At 37.1% G+C, this 25,972-nt stretch overlaps 3 protein-coding genes across 4 annotated transcripts; all 3 read right to left on the reverse strand.

The window, feature by feature from the left end:
• Positions 1–2,009: 2,009 nt before the first annotated feature.
• LOC133832439 (uncharacterized) lies at positions 2,010–3,455 on the reverse strand. Its single transcript, XM_062262783.1, has 2 exons — positions 3,321–3,455; positions 2,010–2,687 (listed from the first exon to the last, which is right to left on the reverse strand). The coding sequence occupies exons 1-2, from the start codon at positions 3,453–3,455 to the stop codon at positions 2,010–2,012; spliced, it is 813 nt and encodes a 270-aa protein (XP_062118767.1).
• An 11,977-nt stretch (positions 3,456–15,432) lies between these two features.
• On the reverse strand, positions 15,433–17,716 carry LOC133830671 (uncharacterized). Its single transcript, XM_062260694.1, has 2 exons — positions 16,784–17,716; positions 15,433–16,650 (listed from the first exon to the last, which is right to left on the reverse strand). The coding sequence occupies exons 1-2, from the start codon at positions 17,031–17,033 to the stop codon at positions 16,307–16,309; spliced, it is 594 nt and encodes a 197-aa protein (XP_062116678.1). The 5' UTR covers positions 17,034–17,716; the 3' UTR covers positions 15,433–16,306.
• Positions 17,717–18,314: 598 nt separating this feature from the next.
• Positions 18,315–23,342, reverse strand: LOC133830672 (uncharacterized). Of its 2 annotated transcripts, XM_062260696.1 has the most exons (10): positions 23,180–23,342; positions 22,430–22,596; positions 22,192–22,253; positions 21,933–22,059; positions 21,503–21,651; positions 21,120–21,227; positions 20,924–21,043; positions 19,387–19,560; positions 19,013–19,121; positions 18,315–18,903 (listed from the first exon to the last, which is right to left on the reverse strand). In XM_062260696.1, exons 2-9 carry the CDS (start codon positions 22,533–22,535, stop codon positions 19,020–19,022), a joined length of 948 nt encoding a protein of 315 aa, XP_062116680.1. In that variant the 5' UTR covers positions 22,536–22,596; positions 23,180–23,342; the 3' UTR covers positions 18,315–18,903; positions 19,013–19,019. The 2 variants fall into 2 exon arrangements, with proteins under 2 accessions (XP_062116680.1, XP_062116679.1); XM_062260695.1 differs by having other exon boundaries at positions 18,315–19,121.
• Positions 23,343–25,972: the final 2,630 nt, after the last annotated feature.

The following is a 25,972-nucleotide window of genomic DNA, read 5'->3' on the forward strand; positions in this document are numbered from 1 at the left end:
TCTAAGCAACTATAATACCCAAGTGACTATAACATAAAATATATTCATATACATATATAACATATCAACATAACATAACACATATAATCTAACCTATTTTCCTTACCAAAAACTGAGATATTGGAGACAAGAACGGGATTGGAAAATTCATAAAACCAAGAGTAAGAATCATAAGTTTCTAAAGAAATGGAGATGAAAAAGGAGATCTAAACCATCAAAATAGAAACTTACCGAAAAACCTTAAGTTTCAAGAAACTTAAACACCTAACCAAAAAGCCATAAAATCAAGTTAGGATCTGAAAGAAAATAAAAGAACTATGAGGGATTAAACCTGAGGATAAGAATACTTTGATAGGCTAGAATTTCGATCTACACCTCAATACTGAAATATTACTCTATCTTACTTCCCAAGTGTTTAGAAAAGCTTAGATTGGAAAGCTTTTAAATCCCAAAACCCTGGTGTTTTCTCTCTAAAATAACTTAGCAGCTTGGAGGCTTTGAAGAATGCTTGAATGATGAATGAAATGGCTGAGCATTAGGTCTGATTTATAGAGTTCAAGGAGTGAAACTAACCCCTTTTAAAAATAATAAATAAATGAATATAAATTGAATAAATTTGAATTTTCGATTCAACAGATGCCCAGGACTCGGTCAAAAACGTTCAAGAGCAAGTCCAAGTTGTTGATGGTTGTTTCTAATACTGTTCCACGAAGTTTCAAAAATACCCTAAAAGAGTCGAAATATCGCCCCCCAAGGCGATATATCGCCTACCCCTATGTCTCGAGCCTTCGTTGTTTCATTCGTACGAAGTTGACGTGTTTTCCGTATCAAACTTAGGCGACATATCGGCCCCTATAGCTGCGATATATTGGCATACGTTGATATTTTAAACACGTTTTTGCACATTTTCAGCACACTTGAAGTTTGTTAAAACAACTTTGACTTAGTAAAACGTGATCCTAACAGATGCTGGAAGGTTCTAGACTTTCTAAATCTATCCTTTATTAATTTATTCATCTAAAATGCTAAAATCCTTAATAAACATACATGTGACAAGTGTCACGTTCTTAATTATTCTATCTAAACCTTAAGTTATTATAAATATCATTTCTAGGACCAGCTAAATTAATCAAACCTTATGTTAAAATTAATATTTCTAAACTATAGGTTAAACTTATAAAATCCATAACTATTTCTATAAGTTTCCAACTAAATCCCGGCTTGAACCAATAATCACGAAAACTAAAATACTACAAGCTACTAGTACTACTATCTAGCTAAGTAAAATTCTGAGACACTACACATATATACTAGTGTTATAGAATGCATTAGGTCAAATGAATTTGACAATGTAAAAATTCACTACTAATATTCTACACCTAGTCGTTCACCCTCTCTTAGTTTTCTATCTAGGAATTCTCTTCTCATGTGTTGAGACTTGCCCACACAAACACTAGGTCGTTTTAGAGAAAGACTTGGAAGATTGTGGTCTTGATTCAAAGCGGCTTGGATTCCTTGCAATACCTAGTATTCAACAATGATAAAAGGTCAAGGAATCCAAAGGGTGTAGTCGTTATTTAGCGACACATCTCGTAAGTACTATAATAGTTTTATTATTGTATTTACGAAGCTCTGTATGAAAATCACTTCTATGCATATATTTATATTTTCTATTGTATATTATTTTGTGTAATAGGGAGCATACATATAGACTTATATAAATGAGATCCCACATTCTTCATGCATTGGAAGCTTTCGAAACCAAATATGGCATTATCTTGTATCAATCTTCCTCCAATAAACGCACTCTGAATCTCAGAAATTACCAATTGTAAAGAATATATCATTCAGCTGGCTAGACATTTGGAAATGACCTTGTAGGCCGCATTACAGAGGCTTATAGGATTGTAATCTGTAATTTTCACTGCCTGTTTCTTTTTCGGAATAAGGCAGGTGAGGGTGTCGTTCAGACCTCTGCAGTTAGCCCCATTATTGAGCACATTAAGACATTATCTAACAACATCAGGGCCAACCATATCCCAGTGAAGATGATAAACAATAGCTGGTAATCCATCCGGCCCTGGAGCTTTAAGTAAGTTCACCTGAAACATAGCAATCTTTACTTCCTCTTTTGAGAAAGGGGCCAGCAACTGATTGCTAGCTTCATTATTCATTTTGTAAGGGACACACTTGTCTAGGCACTTCAATTGCTCTTCATCTGCCACCTCAGACGTAAAGATATTCTCAAAGTAATCACAGGTAATGTTCTCCATATCCTCAAAATTGGTCTTCCAATGAAGAGTGGTGTCGAACATACCTTCAATCTCATTTATGTCTCTTCTTTTATTGGTCTTTTGATGGAAGTAGTGTGTGTTCTTGTCCCCACATTGGAGCCAAAGGGCCCTGCTTCTCTGTCTCCACCAAAGCTCCTCTTTGACAAGCAACACTCTTAGATTTTTCTCCGCTTTTTGTAGCTCCATCCAAGCTTCTCTATTCGATAAGGATGGTAACGTTTCCACCTCCAATTTCATCCTTTGTATTTTCTTTTTTAACTCACTGCTATTCTTTTTATTCCACCCCTCAAGTTTTTTCCCACGCCGATTGATTTTCCTTCTCAAGGGAAGCCCATTAGTGTCATTGCTATTGCTTCCCCAAGCTTCTTGGACAATATTGTTATACTGGTCGTTCTAGATCCATGCTTGTTTGAAGTGAAAACGGTGCTTCCACTTTATGTTGTTCTGGGTTTGATCCCACGGGACCGAGTTAAATTTCAACAGAATGGGTCTATGATCCGAAGCTTCCCTTCTCAGATGAATAACCTTGGAAGCTTTGTAGACTTCGTCCCAATCCCTATTGCATAGGACATTATCAAGTCTTTCAAACATTAAGTTATTATTTCTCTCATTACACCAAGTAAAGGTCCCACCTTCATACTCAATATCCCTTAAGTTGCACTCATCGATGGCATTTCTAAAAGCACGCATTTGATAACTAGGCTTCTCTCCCCCTCATTGCTTCTCAGGAGCACTAACAATCTTGTTATAGTCCCCTCCACAGGTCCGAGGTCCAGTGTACATGACTTTGAGTTAATAGAGAAGGGCCCAATAGTGTTTCCGTAGGGAAGCCAGTGGATCGCCATAGAAGCCCGTTAATCTCCATCTGAGGCCATTATCCATTTTGACGAAAGAGTCAATGTGAAACTTTGTAAAAGAAAGGATAATGACCTCCGCCAGGCTCCTCCACAACAAGGCTAACCCTCCGCTTTTTCCTTCTGCATCCACACAAAAGCAGCCATCTAGGCCCATATTTACTTTAATTACCTCCATTCGATTCTTTTTCAACCTAGTTTCTGACATAAACCAAACCAGTGGTTTGTGTTCATGATCATGGGAAACTAACGCTTTGGTTGTCCAAGAGTTTCCCAGTCCTTGGACATTCCAGAATATAGCATTCATTGTGCCCGGCGACTCTGCTCAATAGAGTTCACCGCTCTCTTTTCAATGTCGGGGTTTGAACTGCAACTCCTGAAACGCCTCCTTAATTTTTTCCTTGCTCCCAGTGTTGTCCACCATTGTAGCATTTTCTTCCTGCGGTGCCCCATTTGTGACTCTTCTCCCTTGCCTTGCTTGTTTTTGATCGAAACTTTTCTTCTATCTTGTCTCAAATTTTGGTTGTGTGAGACACCTTTGCCCAGCTTGAAACCGCCAAAGAGCTCTGCTGCTTTCCCTTTTTCTTTAACTTTCCCTGTGTTTCCTTCCTTTGTCTCAGTTTCTTTATTCCTTGGATCTTGAATTTTCGTTATTTTTTCTGTTATACCCCTTTGACATTGCACGGATTGAGGGTCCCCGGATCTCTTTCTTTTGCACATTTCATCCACTTTTCCTGCCTCATCGTCTATTTCTTTTGACAACTCTACCACGTGTGTCTAATTCCTTCTTGTTTGATCATCACACTTTGACTTTGGGCCAAACTCTATTGCACGTGGCTGCTAATTGTCTGCTCAATATTAGTTTGCTTTGAGTATAGGAGAAGCGTCGCCACATTCCCTGTCTCGAGGGTCTGCTTGTCGGCTGCCCATCTCTTGGGAGCTACTCCCATCTATCTTGTCGCTTGCCTTCTCTCCTTCCTTTCCATCAGTCTAATTCGCCTCCTTGCTCTTCCTTTCATCTTTGGCTGCTGCAAATTCGTTCAGAGTCGGTTCATCCACCTTTAACCACGTACCATAGGCCTTGACTTTTGATCCATCCCCACTAGTAGCCATCTCTATTTCTCTTTTCATCCCTTGCTATCATGCCGAATTGTGCCGCACGTAAAACACATGTAAGGTAACCTTTCGTAGTTTATTGAGACCCCTTCTTTGTGTTCGTTTCCGAGCATTAGAAACCCCAGGCAGAGTTTGTATTTAATGGAGACTAAAGCCTTGAATCTGAAGTATCCATTCAGAAAGATTCTTCCAACATCCACACTCTGAGTTTCTATCATTTTACCCACATATCCTGCTGCTCGTTCCATGTTTTTCTTTGCGATGAACTTGCTTGGCATGTCATATGCCCTGCAACTCAGCGAGAATGTAGTCAGCTCGTCTTCCCATTCTTTTGGTATACTAGTTGCTCTGCCCAAAACTAAAACTCTACAGTCAGTAGCCATGGCATTTTACTATGAACCCTGTCGTCTTGCTCTTCCTCTTTAAAGGAGAAGGCGAGGTAGTAGTCATCCTTTTTTCTCTCCTTTATCTTAACATCCCAGTCTTTTTCATTCAGTTTCCAGACCCTTCCAAAAATGGTCTTGAGATGGGATCTACTAAACTCCCTATTGGAACACATCCTTCCGATCAACACCAGTTTTTTCGCGGCCTCGCTTGCATCTCCATTTACTTCCCAACCGTCTTCTTCTTCAACATTCAGATCTTTAGTCTTTTCCACCAATTCTTCCATTTTTGCTACGTACATGTTCGTAAGATTGAATTTGGGTAGAATGGTATTTGTAAAACTCAGCTCAAGAATAGGAGCTGGAGAATTGTATTCAATATATAGTAAGATGTACAAAATGAAAGGCCATTGAGATGGCAACAGGTGGCAACAAAATAGAGGGTAGTACATAACAGAATTTGGTTACAATACACACTGATGGGTACAAAAGTAATACACCGAAAAATGTGGGATATTCTCTCTTTCCTATGTGCACGGCAGTGATGGGAGAATGATCCTCTGTACTGAGCAGCAGAGGAATGAGCAGTGGGGTTCATTCTTTTACACCACCCCTCAAACGAAGGGGTGAGGGAGTCACACCAAGTTTGGAAATGAGAAGATGGAATCTGGAGTGAGACAGAGCTTTGGTCAAACAGTCTGCAATTTGATCTGAAGAGGGGATGTATCTCACTTCAAGTTCTTTGTTCAGAATTTTGTCTCTGACAAAGTGGATGTCAAGTTCTATGTGCTTCGTTCGAGCGTGATAAACTAGATTGGAGGCGAGTGCACTTGCACTAACATTGTCGCACCATGTTACTGATGTTTCAGCTAGAGGAAACTCTAATTCTTTGAGCAGCGACTCTAGCCACGTGATCTCAGCTGTGACCGAAGCTAAGGTCCTATATTCTGACTCAGTGCTGGATCTTGAGACCACTGCTTGCTTCTTGGATGACCATGATACAAGAGCATCTCCCAAATACACACAATAGCCTCCAATTGACCTTCTATCATCAATGCAGCAACCCCAATCAGCATCAGAAAAACCAGTGATTTTCAACTTCTCGCTGTAGCTGATGTGAAGACCATGTGTTGTTGTTCCTTTTAAGTATCGTAAAATCCTCTTTGCTGCACTCCAATGAACATCAGTTGGTTCCTTTAAGTATTGGCTAAGCTTGTTCACAGCAAAGAAAATATCTGGCCTTGTATTACACAAATACTGTAACCCTCCGATTAGGCTTCGAAACACTGTTGGATTTTCCAGCTTCTTTCCATCATTAATTGACATATTTTTCCCTGTAGCAATCGGTGTGGGACATGGCTTGAGGTTAAGCATATCATTCTTCCTCAATAACTCTTCAATATACTTCCTTTGGGTTAAATGAAAGCCTGTGTCATCTCGAGTAACCTCTATTCCAAGGAAATAATGAAGCTGTCCAAGGTCTTTGAGAGCGAAAAACTTGTTAAGTTGCTGAATAAAATCTGTAACTTTGGAGCTGATATTCCCTGTAACAATTATATCATCAACATATATAAGTACAAACATAATTATTTTCCCATGTTTGTAATAGAAGAGAGATGTATCAGCTCTGGGGTTTTTAAAGTTCCACTGTATTAGAGTGTGTTTGAGTCTGTCGAACCACGCTCTAGGAGCCTGTTTCAGTCCATAGAGGGACTTGAGTAATTTGCACACATGATGGGGCTGTTTAGGATCCTCAAAGCCAGTTGGTTGATGCATGTATACGTCCTCTTCTAGGTGACCATTCAAGAACGCATTGTTGATGTCTAACTGGCGAACCTCCCAATTGCACGAGACAGCAATGGCAAGTATGACTCGAATTGTAGAGGCTTTGACCACGGGGCTGAAAGTCTCACTGTAATCTAGTCCTGGCCTTTGGTGAAACCCCTTTGCAACTAGGCGTGCCTTGTACCTTTGGAAGGATCCATTTGCATTTCTTTTAACCTTGTAAACCCATTTGCACCCCACTATATTGTAAGCATCTGAATACGGTACTAACACCCAAGTTTTGTTAGATCTTAACGCCTCAACTTCTGCATTCATGGCTTCTTTCCAGCCTTGGTGGTTGAGTGCCTCACTGATATTCAACGGTTCTTCTTCCTCTGATTTCCACTGAGATTGACTGAGGTATACCTTGGGCTTAAAGATTCCATCCTTAGCCCGTGTTATCATGGGATGAGTAGGCTGGATTCTGGGTTCTAATCTTCCTTCATCAATTGGTGTTTGAGACAGTTCAGCAGAGGAATTGGTTGATGAAGTGTGAGTTGATTCTCCTGGCACGTTAGCTTCAGATACAATATCAATATGGTCATGAGAATCACTAGAAGCCGAGAGAGGAGAGGCACTTACTTGATTTTCATTTTGTGAGAACTCTGCCGTTTGGGTTGGTGCTACGTCAGAGGAAGCTTGTTTTTGGGAGGCTCTTTCTGTGGCGTATGGCTGAGTTGGTGAGAAGGTTCGAAAGTGAAGGTTGGGTAGTTGGGTCCAGTAGGAATTTCGAATAATGACAGCTTGTTCGGGTGCATGAGTGTTGAGAAAACCATTTTTTAATGGAAAATCTTGTTCATTAAAAACAACATGTCTTGATATATATACTCTTCCTGTGGAACTCAGACACTTATAACCCTTAAAGGATTCACTATAGCCAAGGTTAACACATTTGAGTGAATGAAATTGAAATTTATGTGATTGATAAGGTCTAAAGACATGGGAAGCAGGCTGCCCCAAACGTTTTCAGAAAGTTGTAATCTGGTTTTCTCCTATTGACAATTTCGAATGGTGACTTGTTGCCAAGAATGGGTGTTGGCAACCTGTTTATGAGATATACTGAGGTTTGGAAAGCATCTACCCAGTATTTTAGAGGCATGCTCGCTTGAGCAAGCAGGGTTAACCCCATTTCCACTATGTGGCGATGTTTTCTCTCAGCCCTTCCATTTTGGGCTGAGGTGTGTGGACAAGAATGCTGAAACATGATGCCATTTTCTTGGATTAATTTTTCAAAGGCTAAGTATTCCCCACCAAAGTCAGACCTTATTGATTTAATTTTTGTTTCAAACTGATTTTCTGCAAGATTTTTGAACTGGATAAGGGCATTTAGAGCATCAGATTTTTGTTTTAAAGGGTAAAGCCATGTGAATCTGCTATGATCATCTATGAAATGGACATAGAATTTGAAGTTGGTGTTTGAAAGTATTGGGGCAGGACCCCATATATCGGTGTGGACTAGCTCTAGCAATTTTGTAGCTCTACTATTGGAGTTTTTAAACGGCAAAGCATGAGATTTCCCATATTGACAGGCATCACAAAAGGTTGTGTTTAGTTCAGAAGTAGTTTTTACATTGCTGGATTTCAAAACCAACTTAAGTATTCTAAGTGATGGGTGGCCTAAACGCCTATGCCACACATCATTCTTGGAAAGTAAAGTAGTACTAGGCTGAACAACATAAGCAGAATTCACAGTGTCTTTTGAAGTGAGGCTGGGTTGTGTTTGGCGATGAGTGGGTGTTGAGGCAGTGAGTTGATAAAGGCCATCTTTAAGGGTCCCTCTGAGCAGCACCTTCCTTGAGGCTTTGTCCTTAAAAATGAGAGTCAAATTCAATCGAAATATCATTGTCAGTGACAAGTTTGGACACACTAATGAGGTTCTTTGCAATCTCAGGAACAAGTAAAACATCTTTTAGTATCAATGATTTGGTGCAATCACTAGTAGGTAAATGGCTAGAACCAACATGTGTAATAGATATTTGATGACCATCACCTACTACCAATTTTCCCTTACCACCATAATCTGCCTTTTGACCCATGTTGCTTCCATCAGAGGTCACGTGGCAGCTAGCCCCACTATCAGCATACCAGATGTCACTGTCTACTACTTCTGGAGAAGCTGTGAAGGCCGATGGAGGATTCTTAGGCTGAGCTTGGTTGAGATGAGGATCTGTACCCATAAAAGCTTCATTGTACCTATTGAAACACACAGCTGCCGAATGCCCAAATTTCCCACACACCTGGCAAGTGGGTCTTGAGTTGTTGAAGTTTCGGCCTCTTCCTCTCCCTCGATACCCAGATCCACGACCAGAGTTGGAGTTGAAGTGCTGCGATCGGCCTGGGTTGTGATGATGAGGTGCATTCGTTCCACGACCCCGACCTGTATATTCGACTTTGTTTGCCAGATTTGCTGTTGGTATTGCGGCAATTTTTGGGACTTCATTCATGGTGTTCATCCTCTCAACTTTGCTGTCAAAGCTGAGTAATAATTCCTGCAATTCTTGCCAAGAGGTACTCGACCGAGCCTCAATTTGTAGAACAATGGGTAAGTAGCTAGCATCTAATCCAGAGAGTACATTAGAGATTAGATGAGCTTCAGGGTATGGGTCTCCTGCAAGTGTTAGAACATCGGACCAGGCTTTCTTTTGTCGAAGGTAATCAGTCATAGTCATATTACCTTTTCGTGTGGTCTGTATTGCAGTTCGGGTCTCATCCATTTTTGATTTGGAGTGTGCTCCATACAAATTCTCAAGAGCTTTCCAGAGTCCAGCGGCAGTGGTGCAACCCATAACCTCTGTTGCTATGGCTTCATTCATTGAGCTGTACAACCAGCCCATGAGGAGTTGGTCACTCACGATCCAATGCTCATATTCTGGGTTGAGTTGAACGCCAAAACCCACCTGTCCATCACTGTTTTCAGCAGGAACAAATTCGGAGGGACACGGTCGTGTGCCATAGACAAACCCATCAAGACGGTGGCCGCGTATTATGGTCGAAACCATTGTCTTCCAAAGGGAGTAGTTATTTCTGTCTAGCTTTAGTGGAAAGGGCTGGTTCAGTGTGTTAAAGGGCTGAGTATAGCTAGTCATGTAACTGGGTCGTGTCTGTGCATTGTTGGAGGTGACGGCAGCTGCTTGACTGGAACCTTGAGCTTGATTGTTGCTGGCAGCATTGTTAGCTGCGTTTGGAGACTGAGGGAGACTAGTCGACATTGGCGTTGGCCTAGGGCAAGCTCTGATACCAAGATTGAATTTAGGTAGAATGGTATTTGTAAAACTCAGCTCAAGAATAGGAGCTGGAGAATTGTATTCAATATATAGTAAGATGTACAAAATGAAAGGCCATTGAGATGGCAACAGGTGGCAACAAAATAGAGGGTAGTACATAACAGAATTTGGTTACAATACACACTGATGGGTACAAAAGTAATACACCAAAAAATGTGGGATATTCTCTCTTTCCTATGTGCACGGCAGTGATGGGAGAATGATCCTCTGTACTGAGCAGCAGAGGAATGAGCAGTGGGGTTCATTCTTTTACATCGTACAGTCCCTTTCAGGAGGCTCTTCTAGTTAGAGAGCATTTTCATGTTATTCACTTACAAAGATAAAGAATGAGACTTTTTTTTTTAAAAAAAAAACATTTAGTTCTTTTTAAACACCCAACATATTTTCTCCTTATCTTTCTATTTCATTTATCTATTTGTTTCTCAGATGTGGTTTCTCTAATATTATTCTCTTGTATATTGTATTAAAAAAATTATAGTTAGCAGAAAAAATCCCTAGGCACAGGCCCATAGTGAAAGATGAGTTCTATTTTTTTCTCAAACCAGATTCTGGAATGAGATTTTTTCTATTATTTACTAATTTGAAACCCTAAAAACACGCTCTCTCATCATCGTTTTCTTTTTGTTCTCTCTCCCCCAAATGATTTTATCCTCACAGCCACACTACTCCACTCAATCTGCCACCTTCTCTCTTCCATCGTCTCTCTTACTCTCTATCTCGCTATCTCCCTCACTCTCAGTCTATTAGAGAGGAAAACCCTTTCTTCATTGATACATTGAACATATTAATAAAATACAAGTGAAGCCACACTAATATAGGCACATGAGAAAAAGATGAGTGTACATATTGGTAAGGATCATCTTGGATAATAATTCCTTGAAGTGAGATGGGAATAAGGGTTTCGTGAGTACATCGACTAAGTTGTCATGAGAAGAGACATGAATGCAATTGACCACTTTGAACTTGTTCTGGAACAATGTGACAATCAATCTCAACATGTTTAGCACACTCGTGGAAATTTGGGTTTTCGGAAATGTGAATGGCAGCAATGTTATCACAATACATGATTGTTGGTTGAGAATGTTGAATGCCAAAATTCCTTAGTAAAGCGAGTAGCCATAGAAGCTCACATGTGGTGTTGGCCATAGCACGGTACTCAGCTTCTGCAGGAGATCTTGACACAATAGTTTTCATTTTGGACTTCCATGAGACGAGATTTTCCCAAAAAAATCCAGTAGCCTGATATGGATCGTCTCATATCCGAACATGTACCCCAATTGGCATCTGTAAAAGCTTTGAGATGAAAAGGTGAAGTTGAAGAAATCATTTCAGCTAGGGCTTTGCAATGTGTTGTAGAAGCTGAATGAAAGAAAAGAACTTGAGTTGGGTTGCCCTTTAGATATTGAAGTTTTTTCTTGGGCAGCCTTGAAATGAGGTTGACGAGGTGCACTTAAAAATTGGCTTAATCTGCTCACAGCAAAAGAAATATCTGGTCTAGTAATGGTTAGATAAATCAATTTACCAATTAAACTTCGATAAGAAGTAGGATCAGTTAGAAGTTCGCCATCATCTTTACTTAGTTTGACATTAGGTTCTATAGGAGTAGAGGATGATTTTGCACCTAAGAAACTTGTATTAGTCAACAATTGTAAGACAAATGATCTTTGAGAAGCAGATATACCATTTGCAGACCGGCCAACTTCAAGGCCAAGAAAAAATCTCAATGGACCGAGGTCCTTTAGATTGAATTTGGAATTCAGCTTTTGTTTGAAAGCCTCTGTAACGCCCTGAATAACCAAGACCGTTACACTGTGTGTTTAGAATAGTGCAAGACTTGCTAATCAAGTCGTTTGAACATAAATGTATTTCTAAAGTCAAGTAACACATTAGGATTAAAATATTTTGATCGTAAAATGGCCGATTTTCATTAAAATGAGAGTTTGGTACATGGGATCCCAAAAAATAAGATTTACATGGCGGATACAACCCTCAAAAGTTAATACAACAATAGCCAATCTAAATGGCAAAACACAAGTTTGAGTTCTAGTCCCAGTAATTCCCTCGGTCGTGGCGGTCAAGCAGCTGCCAATGTACACTCCGCCCCCAAAGCTCTCCAACTCATGGTTGGTCCAGATTTCCTTTGCCTTTACATGCACCACGTAGCACCCGTGAGCCAAGGATCAACAAGAAAACCAAATTCAACAAGCATAGATAATAACATAGTGTGCATAGCAAACTTAGATCAACCAGTTCAATCAATAAAAGAATATAATAATAAGTTAGGCAATTGTAAACAATAGAATCCAAACATATAACTTAATCTTAATACAATTAGTTAGGTGTCAGCACCCTTAGACCTAGCCCTTTAGTTATTTAGTTGATCCCGGCTCGCTTAGGCCGAGCTGCATTCAGTACACTTAATATCAGCCTCGACTCCCTTAGTCCATACTTTCACATCACACATAGCAGATATATAGATTACATAACAGATATGTTCATTTACAGGGAATCTCAGTCTCATTCACAACTTGGGTGCAGTTTTCTTACCTCGAGTCCCGAGTGAAGGATGTAAAGCGGTCCCGAGCACGATCCTTAATCCAGAGCCGTAATGATAACCCTAGTCACAAGCGACAATGGATAACTATCAAAATATAATCCAATTAAATGGTTTGGAAACAAATACTAGCCTCCAGGACCTCGAATTCTACTAAACCAGGTAATAAAATTCGTCATGATTGCTTAGTTTTAAGTCTCCGAGCCTCCCCGAGCCTAAAAACCAAACTTGGCTATGGCTACCTATGCGGGTTGCGACTTGGCCCTAAGGGTCGCGGCGCGCCTCAAGTCAGAGGCGCCAGCCTCTTGCTCCAAGGAGAGGCGGGCCGCGACTTGCCCCCTAGGGTCGCGGCGCGCCCACAAGTCAGCAAGCCCCCTAAGGCCTTCTGTGGCACGCGAGTCGTAGCGCCCATGAACTGGGTCGCAGCGCGCCCCCGTGAACCCAAAAACCCCTGGGTTTCTCTGCATTTTTCCCCAGCTTAATTCATCAAAAATCTATTCTAACTTACACCATAACCAGAATTCGACCATTATATCACAATAGTCTACTCATATCACCACATCCTCCTAAAATTCTAACCAAAATCCTTGTCAAAACCCAGAATTCATCAAAACCTCTTTGAAACCTAAAGGCTTAAGAACACCTATCTTAACAGCAGAATTCCACCTAATAATTGAAATTTAAACCTTACCTTGATGATGCTGATGATGTCCTTGAGCTGCACCCCAAAGTCCTAGCCTTAATTCCCCAACCCTCAAGCTTACTTCCTGAAGTTTTCTCATCCAAAGCTTCAAAGCTTCCTTAGGCACAAAAGAGGGAGAGCGGGAAAACGTGAGTGAGAGGGAGGAGTGCTGGGAGTTGAGAAATTTCTAGTGGTTATGATTGTTTCTTAGAATCTCAGGTGAGTATACCTATTAACCAAAAGACCATAATACCCCTCAAGACAACTCAGCCCATTTGTTTCTCTTAAGGGAAAAACAGTCATTTGCCCCGTTTCCCACTAATTCCTCGAGTCGTCCTACAAATTCTCAATTAATCCCGGCATGCCTAACTAACCACCCAAATACTTACTTGTTATCCAATGAATCCCAAATATATATTAAATTCTCAAAATACCCTTAGCTCACCCCTAGCTAGGTATTAAACCTTGTTGTGACTATTCTGCTAATCCGCTCACTAGGGTCGCCTCGAGCCGTATACTGCAAATATATCCACATAATAATGTGGTCTTAATCATTTAACACATATAATCACATTTATGCTCGCAACAGGCCAAAATTACAAATATACCCTTACAAACAAGAACGGGCCCACGTGCAGATTTAATACTCATAAACATGTGTATAAAATATATTCATATTATCATATAAATCATGCATGTCACATAGCCACGCATTTAATCAATAAATCAAACATATATACAAACCTCAGCACGCTAATCAAGGCACTAAACGTTACAGCCTCAACATCAATATCATTATTGCTAGCTAAGACAATATCATCAACATAAATTAAAACATCCAAGAAAATATTAGAATTAGACCGAATGAAAAGAGAATGATCAGAAGGGGATTGTTTAAAACCTTCTTAGAGTAAAGTGGTGCTAGGCTTAGCATATCATTTCCTAGAGGTTTGTTTAAGGCCATAAAGACAAATTGCATTTAATGGTAGCCCCCCTTTAGGTTTATAACCTTGAGGGATTTTCATATAGACTTCTTCATCTAAATCGCCATGTAGGAAGGCGTTATTTATATCGAATTGGTGTAGTTTCCAATTGTTTATGGCAGCTAGTGCTAGGAATACTTTTAATGTATTGAATTTAGCAACGGGGGCAAAGGTATCTAAGTAATTGATGCCTTGTTGTTGTGTATATCATTTTGTTATTAGACGTGCCTTGTATCTTTCAACATCACCATTGGACTTATATTTAATTTTGTATACCCATTTGTTGCCAATAATATTATAGCCATGGAGAAGAGAAACAATATCCCAAGTCTTATTGTCATTAAGGGTGGTAAGCTCATTTTGCATGCCCATTTATCATTCATGAACTTTGGAAGCTTGAGTATAACTACTTGGTTCGATTAAAGTATGGGCAGCAAAAATAGCATTCCTAAAGTGAGGTCGAAATTTTTCATATGATACGAAATTTGTTAAAGAATGAGATGTAGAGTACTCACAAACATAGTCTTGAAGATATGATGGGCGGATAATTTGTCGACCAATTTTGGAAGCTTTTGGTGACTGCTCATGTGTTTCGGCAGCAGGGGCATTTGATGTGTTCTCATCATTAGAAGTTGTAGCTGAATTACTGGTGTAAAAAACAGTATCAAAAGTATCAATTGAACTAGATTGAGTCAATGGAAAATAGTTTCATAAAAAATGACATCACAGGAATGAAAAATCTGGATAATGGCTTAATCAAGTAGAGTATAAGCTTTCATACCTTGAGAATAACCTATGAATATGCATGCACGAGATCGAGGAGTAAACTTGTTGCATTTACTATCAAGCGTACAAGCATATGCAAGGGAGTCATAATTTTTAAGGTGATCATAAGAAGGAATTTTCCATATAAAAGTTCAAATGAAGAATGAAACTTTAAAAGTGTCGAGGGTGTTCTATTTAAAAAATATACAGCAGCAAGTATGAAATAATTCCAATAAGATATAAGTAATTTAGATTGTATAGCTAGTGCTTGAGCCACATTAAGTATATGTTGGTGTTTATGCTCAACTATAGAGTTTTGTTGAGAGCGTTCAACACAAGAATGAAATAATTGGATCCTTTTGTTGCATAAAATGAACTTAAATACAACTCTTTAGCATTATCAGATCTTATGACTTTTATTGGGGCTGAAAATTGAGTGAGAATGTAAGTATAAAATTGGGGAATAATAGTGTGAACATTAGATTTGCATTTTAATATATAGACCCAAGTAAATCTAGTGTGATCATCAACAATTGTGAGAAAATATCTATGCCCTTCCAATGTAGAAACTGAATATGGGCCCCAAATATCCATATGTACTAATCGAAAGCATTAGGAGCAATATTATTGTGAGAATCAAAATGAATTTTTTTTTTGTTTTGCTAAATGGCATATGACATGGAGTATTGTGAGTAGAGGAAGCTGGAATATCTTTGTTCAATGAATTTGTAACTTTCATGGAAGGATGTCCTAATCAGGTATGCCAAGTATGGACATCAATACACGAATGTTTAGAATGTACAAATGAACAAGAATGTGAATAAGACTTGTCTTGTTGCAGAAAGTAGAGATGTCCTATGCGGTTAGCAATCCCAAGCACCTTCTTCTGGGTTATGTCATGTATGAGACAGTGAGAATGAGAAAAGGACAATGTACACTTGTTAGTTTGTAATAATGCAGAAACTGAAAGGAGGTTAAATTGGAAATCTGGGACATATAGCACATTATATAAGCATAGAGCATGGTTCTACTTGATAGTGCCAGATTTACATACATGAACTCTTAAACTAGTAGGTAAAGTAAGATAAGTTGTTACTAATTTTTCTGAAAAAGATGTAAAGGACTACATATTACAACAGGCATGGTGTGTAGCCACTATCTACAATCCAATAATAACTTGAGTAAGATACAAAGTCACCAGAAAGACTGGAAACCACGGGTTGGGCATCTGAAGTGGAAGAAGATGCTTGTTGAAGCTGAGAACTAAGTAAAGCAATTAGATTCTGAATAACAGCTTGATTGCTTGGTTCATGAGAGGTGGAAGAGCAAGCAGTGGTTTGGTTGACAGTAGGTTTGGAATCGAAATTCTTGCTGCCATATCCAGGAGGGAAACCATGGATGAAATAACATTTTTCCTTGAGGTGCCTTGGCTTTTGGCAATGAGAGCATGTAGGTCGCATCTTTTTGGTTCTGATTGCGAAAGTGAAGGTGGATTGGAAGAAGGAATGTTGGGTGTGGATGCAGCAATCAAAGTGGTAGTAGCCGAGGGCCTCAATTTTCTCTGTCTTTATTCTTGGACAATGGTAGAAAAAACTTTTGAAATTGATGGAAAAGGCTCAATGAGGAGTACCTGGGCACGAACGGCATGGTAGGACTCATTAAGGCCAGTAAGAAATTGCAAGACTTGCTCAAGGTTTTGGAACTCAAGGTTATCAGCGGCAGCAGCACAAGTACATGGTGTGCATGGTCGAAGTTCATGGATTTCGTTCCAAATTGCCTTGAGCTTGGTAAAGTAGGGACTAACAGAATCGTCTCCTTGATGTAGAGTGATGAGAGATTCCGAAAGCTCGAAGATGCGAGGACCGTTTCCTTGATTGAATCTTGTGTTGAGTTCGGTCCACATTGCAGCAGCTGTATCAAGAAACATAATGCTACTTTTGATTTATGGTGAGACCGAATGTATAACCCATGACATAAACTTTTGGCTACACCTCTTCCAAGAATCAAACAAGTGAAATAGAACTGAAATCTTGAAATCACGGACCCATTGCTAAAAATTGGTGTTCGTGAGGGGAGGGGAAGCAAGAATCAGCCCTGGGTGATCTTCGTTGCTCATGAAGTAAGGATTGTTTGCATCTTCTGGAGCAAATCGATCTTGAATAGGGAAGAATCGAAGCAGAGGCATTGGCTCCATTTCCAGATGCAGTGGTCAGAAGTGGAGGAGGAGGTGGCGCGTCGGAATCGATGGAGGAGGAGGGTTGTTCCCTTGTGGATCTTGTTCTTGCCCGAGCCATGGAGGTAGATCGGAGAAGAGAGAGAGGTGAGAAAAAAACTTGGGTTTAGAAAGTGTGTTATGCTGATACCATATTAGAGAGGAAAATCCTCTCTTTATTGATATATTGAACAGAATAATAAAATACAAGTGAAGCCTCACTAATATAGGCACATGAGAAATTAGTTGGGTGTAACTAAAATCAGTTGCAAAAATAAAACTAACTACTATAATCCTAATACGGTCCGTAACAACTTTTGTCTCCTCTTTTCCTTTTGTTTTCCACAAGGTCTTATTATAGAATAAATCACCATAGATTTTCAAAGCACTCTTGCTCGTCATCGTCTCCAATGGTGGATAATTTTAAGAGGATGATTTTTTTTATTTTGGAGTTTGAACGAGAATTGATGCGTAGAATGATATACTTTCTTTGTATTTGTACTGTTTTTTTGAAACTCAAAGGTTATAACCTTTTAAATTGTTGCACTTTTTTAGGATTTAATTTTGTGTAATGGAGCAACTTTTGGTTGTGCCGTATGTTGTTTCTTTCTTAATTGTTGCATTGCTTGGATTTTTTAAGATTAATGTGTATTTTTGTTTTTAAAAAGAAACAACTGTTTAATGCATACATCCTTTGGTTGACTGAATTGCAAGTTTTGTTAAAGTGTTAATAATCAAAGGTTAAAACATACCAAATTCTGTTAAACCATACAAAATATTGTATTTGATAGCCATTTATATATTAAGTACAATATATATATGATTTTTTTTTTTTTTAGGTATGGTCATCACTTTTGCTTCTACAGTAAGTAAGAGTGTTTTCTATTTTCAGCGCTTGAAAAATCATACTTCCAAAATCCAAATTTAAATAATTAGTTGCACGCGTGCCTGAGTTTGAACTGACAGTAAATTATTCTGAATTTTCCAAAAATTATCAAAATATCTATTATATCTATCATATAAAAAAATTGTGTTATAATTTCTCCGGGGGCTGAAAATAGAAAATATCCCTACAGTAAGAATGAAAGTAAAACCCCTACCTAAGTAGCTCCCTGTAGATATATGTATATATATTATATAAAAAAACAATGGCGGTGAAATCGTTTTCAACCAAGTAAACTCATCATCTTGTATGCGTATTAGTTAGTCCTAAAACAATACCCCACGAAAGATTGATAACAAGTGCCTAGATTTCAAATGAGAAATAATAAAATGCTAGGAAAGATTAAAAAAATAGACTTGACATCACCATGAAATCCAAAGAATAGAAGCAAAATAATATTTAAGTAAAAATACCAACGAATTCAGCAAATTTGAAGTAGAAACTGGTCATACTATTCTAATGAACATTTAATGTTCCGTTTTTCTTTTACAAACTAATGCGTCTACCAATCATCATATCGCAAACATATCAGAGATTAAGCATTAGTAACTTACTACCCCACTATAACAACAACACAAGATTTTATCACCGTTAAAAATATTTTTATAACAAAATTGAAACATTAAAACTTTTGCCAACAAACCTGTGACTTATTTTTTTTTATGTGTATTATTGCTTGAGGACCAGAAAACTGTAGCAATTGCTATGTAAGAACCCAAAAGGAACTCAAACCTCAGGCATGAGGCCTTGTGGAAGCAACCCACATGCCTGACATTTGAGCTACCCCTCCTGGATCATTGTATTATTGCAAACACAGTTGCCAACAAAAGACCACTGCACGTATGAGCAAAGATTGCACCAAAGCTGTCTAATCACCAACCTATCAGAACTTGAGAAATCAACTTCCCATTCAAACCTCCTTAGGTTCCTTGGGTCAATCATGTGTCATAAACCTCCCTCATCGACAATGAATTACAAAATTCTTTGCAAGGAAAATTGACATGCTGAACTGTGTTCGCATAATTTTAAAAAGCCTCATTATTTTTGGGGATTTCTTTCTTCCTGTGAACGTAAAGAAAACAAAAATACTAAAACTAGAGTAGAGTAGAGAACATTACAATGCCATCAACGGTTAATTGGAGTGTGCATCCGCTCTACAATTCTGTTGATTGCATCACGAGACATTACGAGTGTGTCGTGTTGCAAGATGCTGTAGACATTGAGACCCTGCAAAACATATAAAAAGAACATGGATTAAGTAGGTTGTTATTTGGAATCACCTAAACCAGCAAAATTATGGAATACACGAAAATAATTATATTATTTAACTAGTTTAAACAGTGGCAGTTTCCATCAGGCAATTCAAATGAAAGCCTATTTCATAAAAAAATGAAAAATGGAATTTATGAACATAGCGAGTCAGGCCTAGTAGACATAAGTAATTTTGCTAAACAAAAACAGTCTGTTAAAGGATATGAATTGTGCAACTTACAACTGAGGGCAGCACGTTCACATAATGCAGATTTTGAGTAGCCAATTTCAACTTTTCACTTATAACATCACCATCCACCAGCAGAAATTTCTTGGCGTTCTCCATTTGCTGAACATAGTTCACAATATTCTTGGTTTTATGCGTGGGGACCTCCAAGTTCTCAAAAACCAGAAGCTGTACATTTGAAAGTTTTGCTAATTAGGCATCCCTTATTTTTTGTCCTTCATAAGTTCTGCTAAACTAGAAGCTCTTTTTATAACACACATATCATTATTTCATCGTCAATTTTCATTCAACATAATCAAATACAACTTCGGAAAAAGCAGAACATATATATAAATTATAATAGGTGCCAAGATTGAGAAATGACAATACATGCACACTAATTTTAGTTATAATTTGCAAGCATATATATTTTTTGTTTAAAATGAAACTACTTACAAACACGTATGAAATATATTTACTAACGATGTTATTCATAAAGCAGAATGCATAATAATAACTTTTCTGTGTTCTACAGATTATGATATATATATATATATAGTAAATTGCAGCTAAAATACCCAATCCTTAATATTTTCAAAATGTTGTACTTATATACCCAATCTATTTTTTCGGCGGTAAATATATTCAATGTCTTCAAAATATTACACTTTTATACCAAAACGTTTTTTTAGCAGTAAATATATACTCAATGTTTTTAAAATGTTGCCCTTTAATACGTATTTTTTTTATTATTTTGAGAAATAATAAGAAAATTAAGGAAAAATATAGGTTTTTAATTATTTTTTAAAATTTAAATTATTTTCTCATTCTGAATATTTCTCAAAATAACTATTTTAAATTAAAAATTAATAAAAAAATATTTTTCCATCAATTTAAATTATAAATTAAAAAAAAAGTGAAGGAAAAATATAATTTTTAATTATTTTGATTAATTTTAAAATCGTAAATGATTTGTTTTATTATTTTGAGAAAGAATAAGAAAGTGAAAATAATTTATAATTTAAAGTATAATTAAAACCCTATATTTTTCTTTCACTTTCTTATTATTTCTCAAAATAATAAAAAAAATAAGTATAAAAATGCAACATTTTACCGTAAAAAAAAACTTAGGTATAAAAGTACAACATTTTGAAGACAGAGAATATTTACCGCTGAAAAAGAAAAATTCAGTGCAAGTATTTTAACCGCAATTTACTCTATATAAATATATATATATATAAATATTCCGCCCAAGTAAGACTTGTTGTTTCTCAGCTTATAAAATATTCATCGGGGAATCCAAAATTCACCCCAAATTTAATTCTAGAATATCACTCATTGCTAAGAAATAACAAAGGCACTAATCAAATGCAATACTTAAAACAAAAGCAGAACTCATAATTGGGGACCACTGCAGTCCAGAGTTCTACTAGCCTTGTTTTTATTTGCTTGCAATATAATACACAAGAAAACTTCAGAGCACATTATAAAAAGGACAAGACAGAAGCTAAACTTCTTCCACTGAGGAAAAAAAAAAGAGATAGAGAGTCACCTTTCCCTCTGCAGCACGGGCAGTGAGAGCAATCTTCAGCCCTAGCCTTCGTACCTTCTTGTTCAACTTAATAGCATGACTTCGTGGCTTAGGCCCATGCATTATAGCACCTCCCCGAAACTGTGCCCATTTATAATTTCATCACTGTCCATACTTTCTTAAAGGAACAGTAATATAAAATTCACCAACAACGTACCTGGGGGCCACGCAATGTTCCATGCCTTGCACGACCAGTACCCTTCTGTCTCCATGGCTTTCTTCCAGTTCCACTGACCTCACTAATAGTTTTTGTTGAATGTGTTCCCTGCAGATCGTTCAATCAGAAAAAGCTTAAACTTTTCACTTACAGTCTCGTCGGCACCATTTAGTCACATCCTTCTACTGGAATGAAGACTGGTTACTTAAACAACACTTGACAACATGTGGGTTGTTTGGCTATAGAAAAAGAAAGTTAAAAGTCATATTTTTCAATAGTTTTTGTAGCTTTTAATCCTGGATACATACATATAATATGGTGGTATTAATACCAATGATACTTGTCACAATATGCTTCAAGCATCATTATAGTTTAATCAGCACCTGTTGTCGTTTTGCAAGTTGCCATAGTACAACTCGATGAATAATGTCCTTCCTGACAGGTACATCAAAGACTTCACCATCTAAAACCATGAAGCCCTTGTCTTCATTATGAAAATTTGTCACAGGAATTACAAGGTCCTGATAAAGTCCTAAACAGAGATACACTACATCAGTGCACATTCAAGCAAAATTGTACAGCCTAAACACAACAAAGTGACAAAATCTTGTTTGTATACTCAATTCATGCAGCAATAAAAGATAAGAACAAAAGTCAACATCAACATTTAGTTATAAATCAATAGCTATAGAAATGTGCCCCATACTATCACCTATATTAGCTCTAGTAATAATCTAATTGCATCTTCTATTAGATTAAAAGTGTTGCAGATAAAAAATTCAAGTATGCAATTGTTTCAATTCTTCTTCATACCTATCTTTCGGTCTGATTCCAGCACAGGCTTAGCGGACAACAAATCAGAGGGAAATGCACCTTCACTGGATTCAGGGGTCAGGATAGAAGTTGAAAACTTCCGATAAGAAAGTAAAGATAACCCACCCTACAAAGAGGCAAACTAATATATGTCTATAAATGAATTTCCTCCAATGGCATAAATAGCCATGTTGAACATTTCATTTAATTTTATGTGCCACATTCAATGTTACAGAAGATGAAATGACGCATAATTTACCTTGACAATGGCTGAAGGCTGTTTAGAAAGTAAGCTATCCCCAGAAACATGGTTGTACAAATCTGTACGAGGTAGACAATGAGTGTTGTAATAAACAATGCATATGTGTGTGTTTATTATATTGTAAGCATTTATTATGTGTAATTATGTATATGTGTAGGGAAAGCCACAATAGGATCAAATAATACGATCTATGAAATCAATTTAAAACTCAGGGTCAAATAGTTTATAGTCTGACCATCAGTTGTGCAAATTGACGGGCCAATAACTCTCGAATGGCAGCAGGAAAATGCAGATGAAGACCCAATAGATCGTAATAGCCTAATCGAAATCGACAGAGCCATGGCTTAAGAACAACCAGCCACTTCTATTCCAAATGCAGCAATAGACAGTCTAACTGCTCATCTACATTCCAAATTGCACAGATCAGTGATTAGGTATCCCAACAGCTTTTGCCACAACAAGTGCATCAATTCTAAGTGCTTTTAAATTTACAGATGAACAATATACTAACTAAGATTGTCATGTGTGTTAGCCATTAACACGTGCAACTCTCACCATAAAAAAAAAATCCAATATTCGAAACCAACTCAGACACAGACAAAAATATAAATATTTAGAGAAGTATCAATGAACCTGAGAAAGCAACTGACCAAAGACGCTTAGTAAGTTTACATAACAATGGGCGCTTAACAAAGATTATAACTCATTTCTGTCAGAACCCATAACTCAGTCATAATATTCCGAGTGACAAAGCCCCAAGAAAAATAAATTCTTTACGGGAACCACCCATTATCATTGCCCTACAATACTACCGATACCTAAAAGATCAAGATAGCAGACCTAAGAAATCGTTCTATAGAAGCATGAATAACAATGAAAATGGACGAGAGAGTAAGGTAGAGCGAGACTCGGCAAGTGAGAGAAAGAGCCGACACATGCATCCACTCAAATTCAAAGCATATAAAGTAAAGTCGAAGAAATATACCACGAACTGACGAGAGGGTAAGGCGGCGGGAATGGTGAACGGTGAGACCCAAGGGCAAGCAACTCCGCGAGGTGCGAGCGAGACGCGGATTGGGGCGGCGAGAGTGAGAGAAACTTTAGTGTGAGAAAACCTTAGAAACGGGGCTGGGTCATATGCTTGGGCTTATTGGGCTCAATTGTAAAATGTTGTATAACTGCAAAAGTGTAAGATTACAGATGGGAAAAGTTGAGATGTACCCATTTTTAGGAGTAGTTAACTAAAACTAGACACTAAATATATTTAGTTGAACTTTACCCATTATTATCATGAAATTTCCCAAATTACCCTTATTTGAATACATGATTCTAAGTGTTGTTGTAATGTGTACTATATATATATATATATATCATATTATAGTTAAATTAGAAATACATTCTAATTGTAGTGTGTTTAAGGAGAAAAAAAAAGCATGTAATTAAAGGGGTATAATGAGTATAATAATTGAAAATTTTGGTACTAAAATAAGAGTTAAAAATAGTAGGTAAAAATTAAAATTGATCATTTAAAATGGGTATAGGATCTAATTTCCACATTACAAATTAGGCTTATTAGGATTTTTTCACTGTAACTATTACCCCTACTTGTGCCCTAATTTTTTTTGGCCTATTAAAAATTTTCTTTAAACTATTCATATTACTGAAATGTGAGACTTTCGTTCAATTTTGATAACAGAATAGTGATATGACGATACTAGAGTGCTGATATAGATTGTTACGTGTATAATTTAAAAAATAGATAGGATTTTACCCATCAAACTATTACCGTTACCAAATTATATCTCTCGAATTCTAAAATTTAAAATTTAAACAATATTTTGAATATTAAAAAGAAAATATAAAAAACATTAAAATAAAAATTTATTTAAATTAAATTAAATCATTCAAAATAAAAACTTAAGGCGACACCAAAGCTGAATGTCCAGGGACCCACATGAGTCCAGTCTGTCGACGATATCACTACCCAACCAATTTTGAATTCATTCTAACGCATACCCAACATTCAAGCCAATTTTTTGTTACCATCAAAAAAATTTTATAATTTTAATGGTTTTTTTTTCCTTTTTTAAACATTCAAAAGATTGTTTAATTTTAAAATTTTAAAATTCGAGAGGCACAACTTGGTATTGGTAATAGTTCGGGGGCAATAATTCTATTTATTCTTTATATTATAAACAAGGCATTGTCGTGGCAATACCACATCGGCTACTAAACTGCCACATCACCATTCCGTTAGTGATATTGAACAGAAGTCCCACATTTCAATAATATGAATGATTTAGGGAGAATTTTTAACGAGTTGAAAAATTTAGGGGCACAATTTGGATTGGTAATAGTTCATGGGAAAAAATCTTGATAAGCATACAAATTATATAAAGTTTTTTTTAAAAAAAAAAACTATTACAAAGTATATAAAGTTAAAAATTAAGTATGTTATGATATATATATATATTGCATAAATTATGTGTTCACTCATTTTTTCCTCAACTTAAAAGAAAGCAAAAGCTTAAACATAGAGTGAACCGAATGGAAATTTTAAGTGGTTCAGGTAATTCAAATTCACCGTACAGCCATTATATTTGTATTTAAAATAAGAACTTGCAAAAGCTCAAGTTCTTCAATATGGGCAATGTATATTCATGCACCTATAAAATAAAATCCCCTTACAAATGGGGACACAATTTAGATTGGTAATAATTTAGGGGGGAAAATCATACTACAAATTATATAAAGTTTTTTTAAAAAAAAAACTATTACAAAGTATATAAAGTTAAAAATTAAGTGTGTTATGATATATATATATATATATATTTTGCATAAATTATGTGTTCACTCGTTTTTTTCCTCAACTTAAAAGAAAGCAAAAGCTTGAACATAAAGCGAACAGATTGGGAATTTTAAGTGGTTCAAGTGATTCAAATTCACCGTACATCCATTGTATTTGTATTTAAAATAAGAACTTGCAAAAGCTCAAGCTCTTCAATATGGGCGATGTATATTCATGCACCTATAAAATAAAATCATCTTACATATGGGAATCCTTACCCCTTTTATAGTTGGCTGAGGGATTATAAGCCCGTAAGTTAAGGCTTGATTACATTATCAATGCTAATTCCCCTTAACCTGGGTTTTACAAGGATTATTCTATAAGAAAAATAAAGGTTGCAAGTCCTCAGTGAGGACTTGATGTAATGCTCTGAATTCTCCGGTATGGTTTAATGGCGGGATTAGTAGGCCGGGAGGGCCATACTTGTTTAATTATGTCATTAAATGATAATATGCATGTTTATGTGAATTATATTATGATATGATGTTATATGCGTGCATGTGGGTCCACATTTGAATATTATGATATTTTGGTAATCTGGCCGTTTAGGGCATAATTGTATATTTGGGTGCGTATTGTGATTTGTGAATGAGATTCCATTATCATGGAGATATATTCGAGCTATTCGGCATGAGACGGTCCTATATAATGGATTAGCGGTTTTGTCATAACGGGGTCTATTATTGGGTGATAGGAATATTATTTGATGATAAATTGGGAATATTTGAGATCAGGAGGAAGTTTCGGAGGTTTTGACTATAATGTCCTCGATGGTGTTTTCGGGACCCCAAGTACTAGGTTTTATTTGAGGTTACTTAAGTATGAAGTATCTTATCAGATAGAACGTACGTTAGAAAACCTCTCGTTCACCCTTTCGTTAGTTCGTTTCACCATTTGAGCCTTTTTGAAGAAATCTCGAGTTCTAGGAGT

Source organism: Humulus lupulus, chromosome 4 (genome assembly GCF_963169125.1).
Source record: "Humulus lupulus chromosome 4, drHumLupu1.1, whole genome shotgun sequence".
In the NCBI taxonomy this organism is placed as follows: domain Eukaryota; kingdom Viridiplantae; phylum Streptophyta; class Magnoliopsida; order Rosales; family Cannabaceae; genus Humulus; species Humulus lupulus.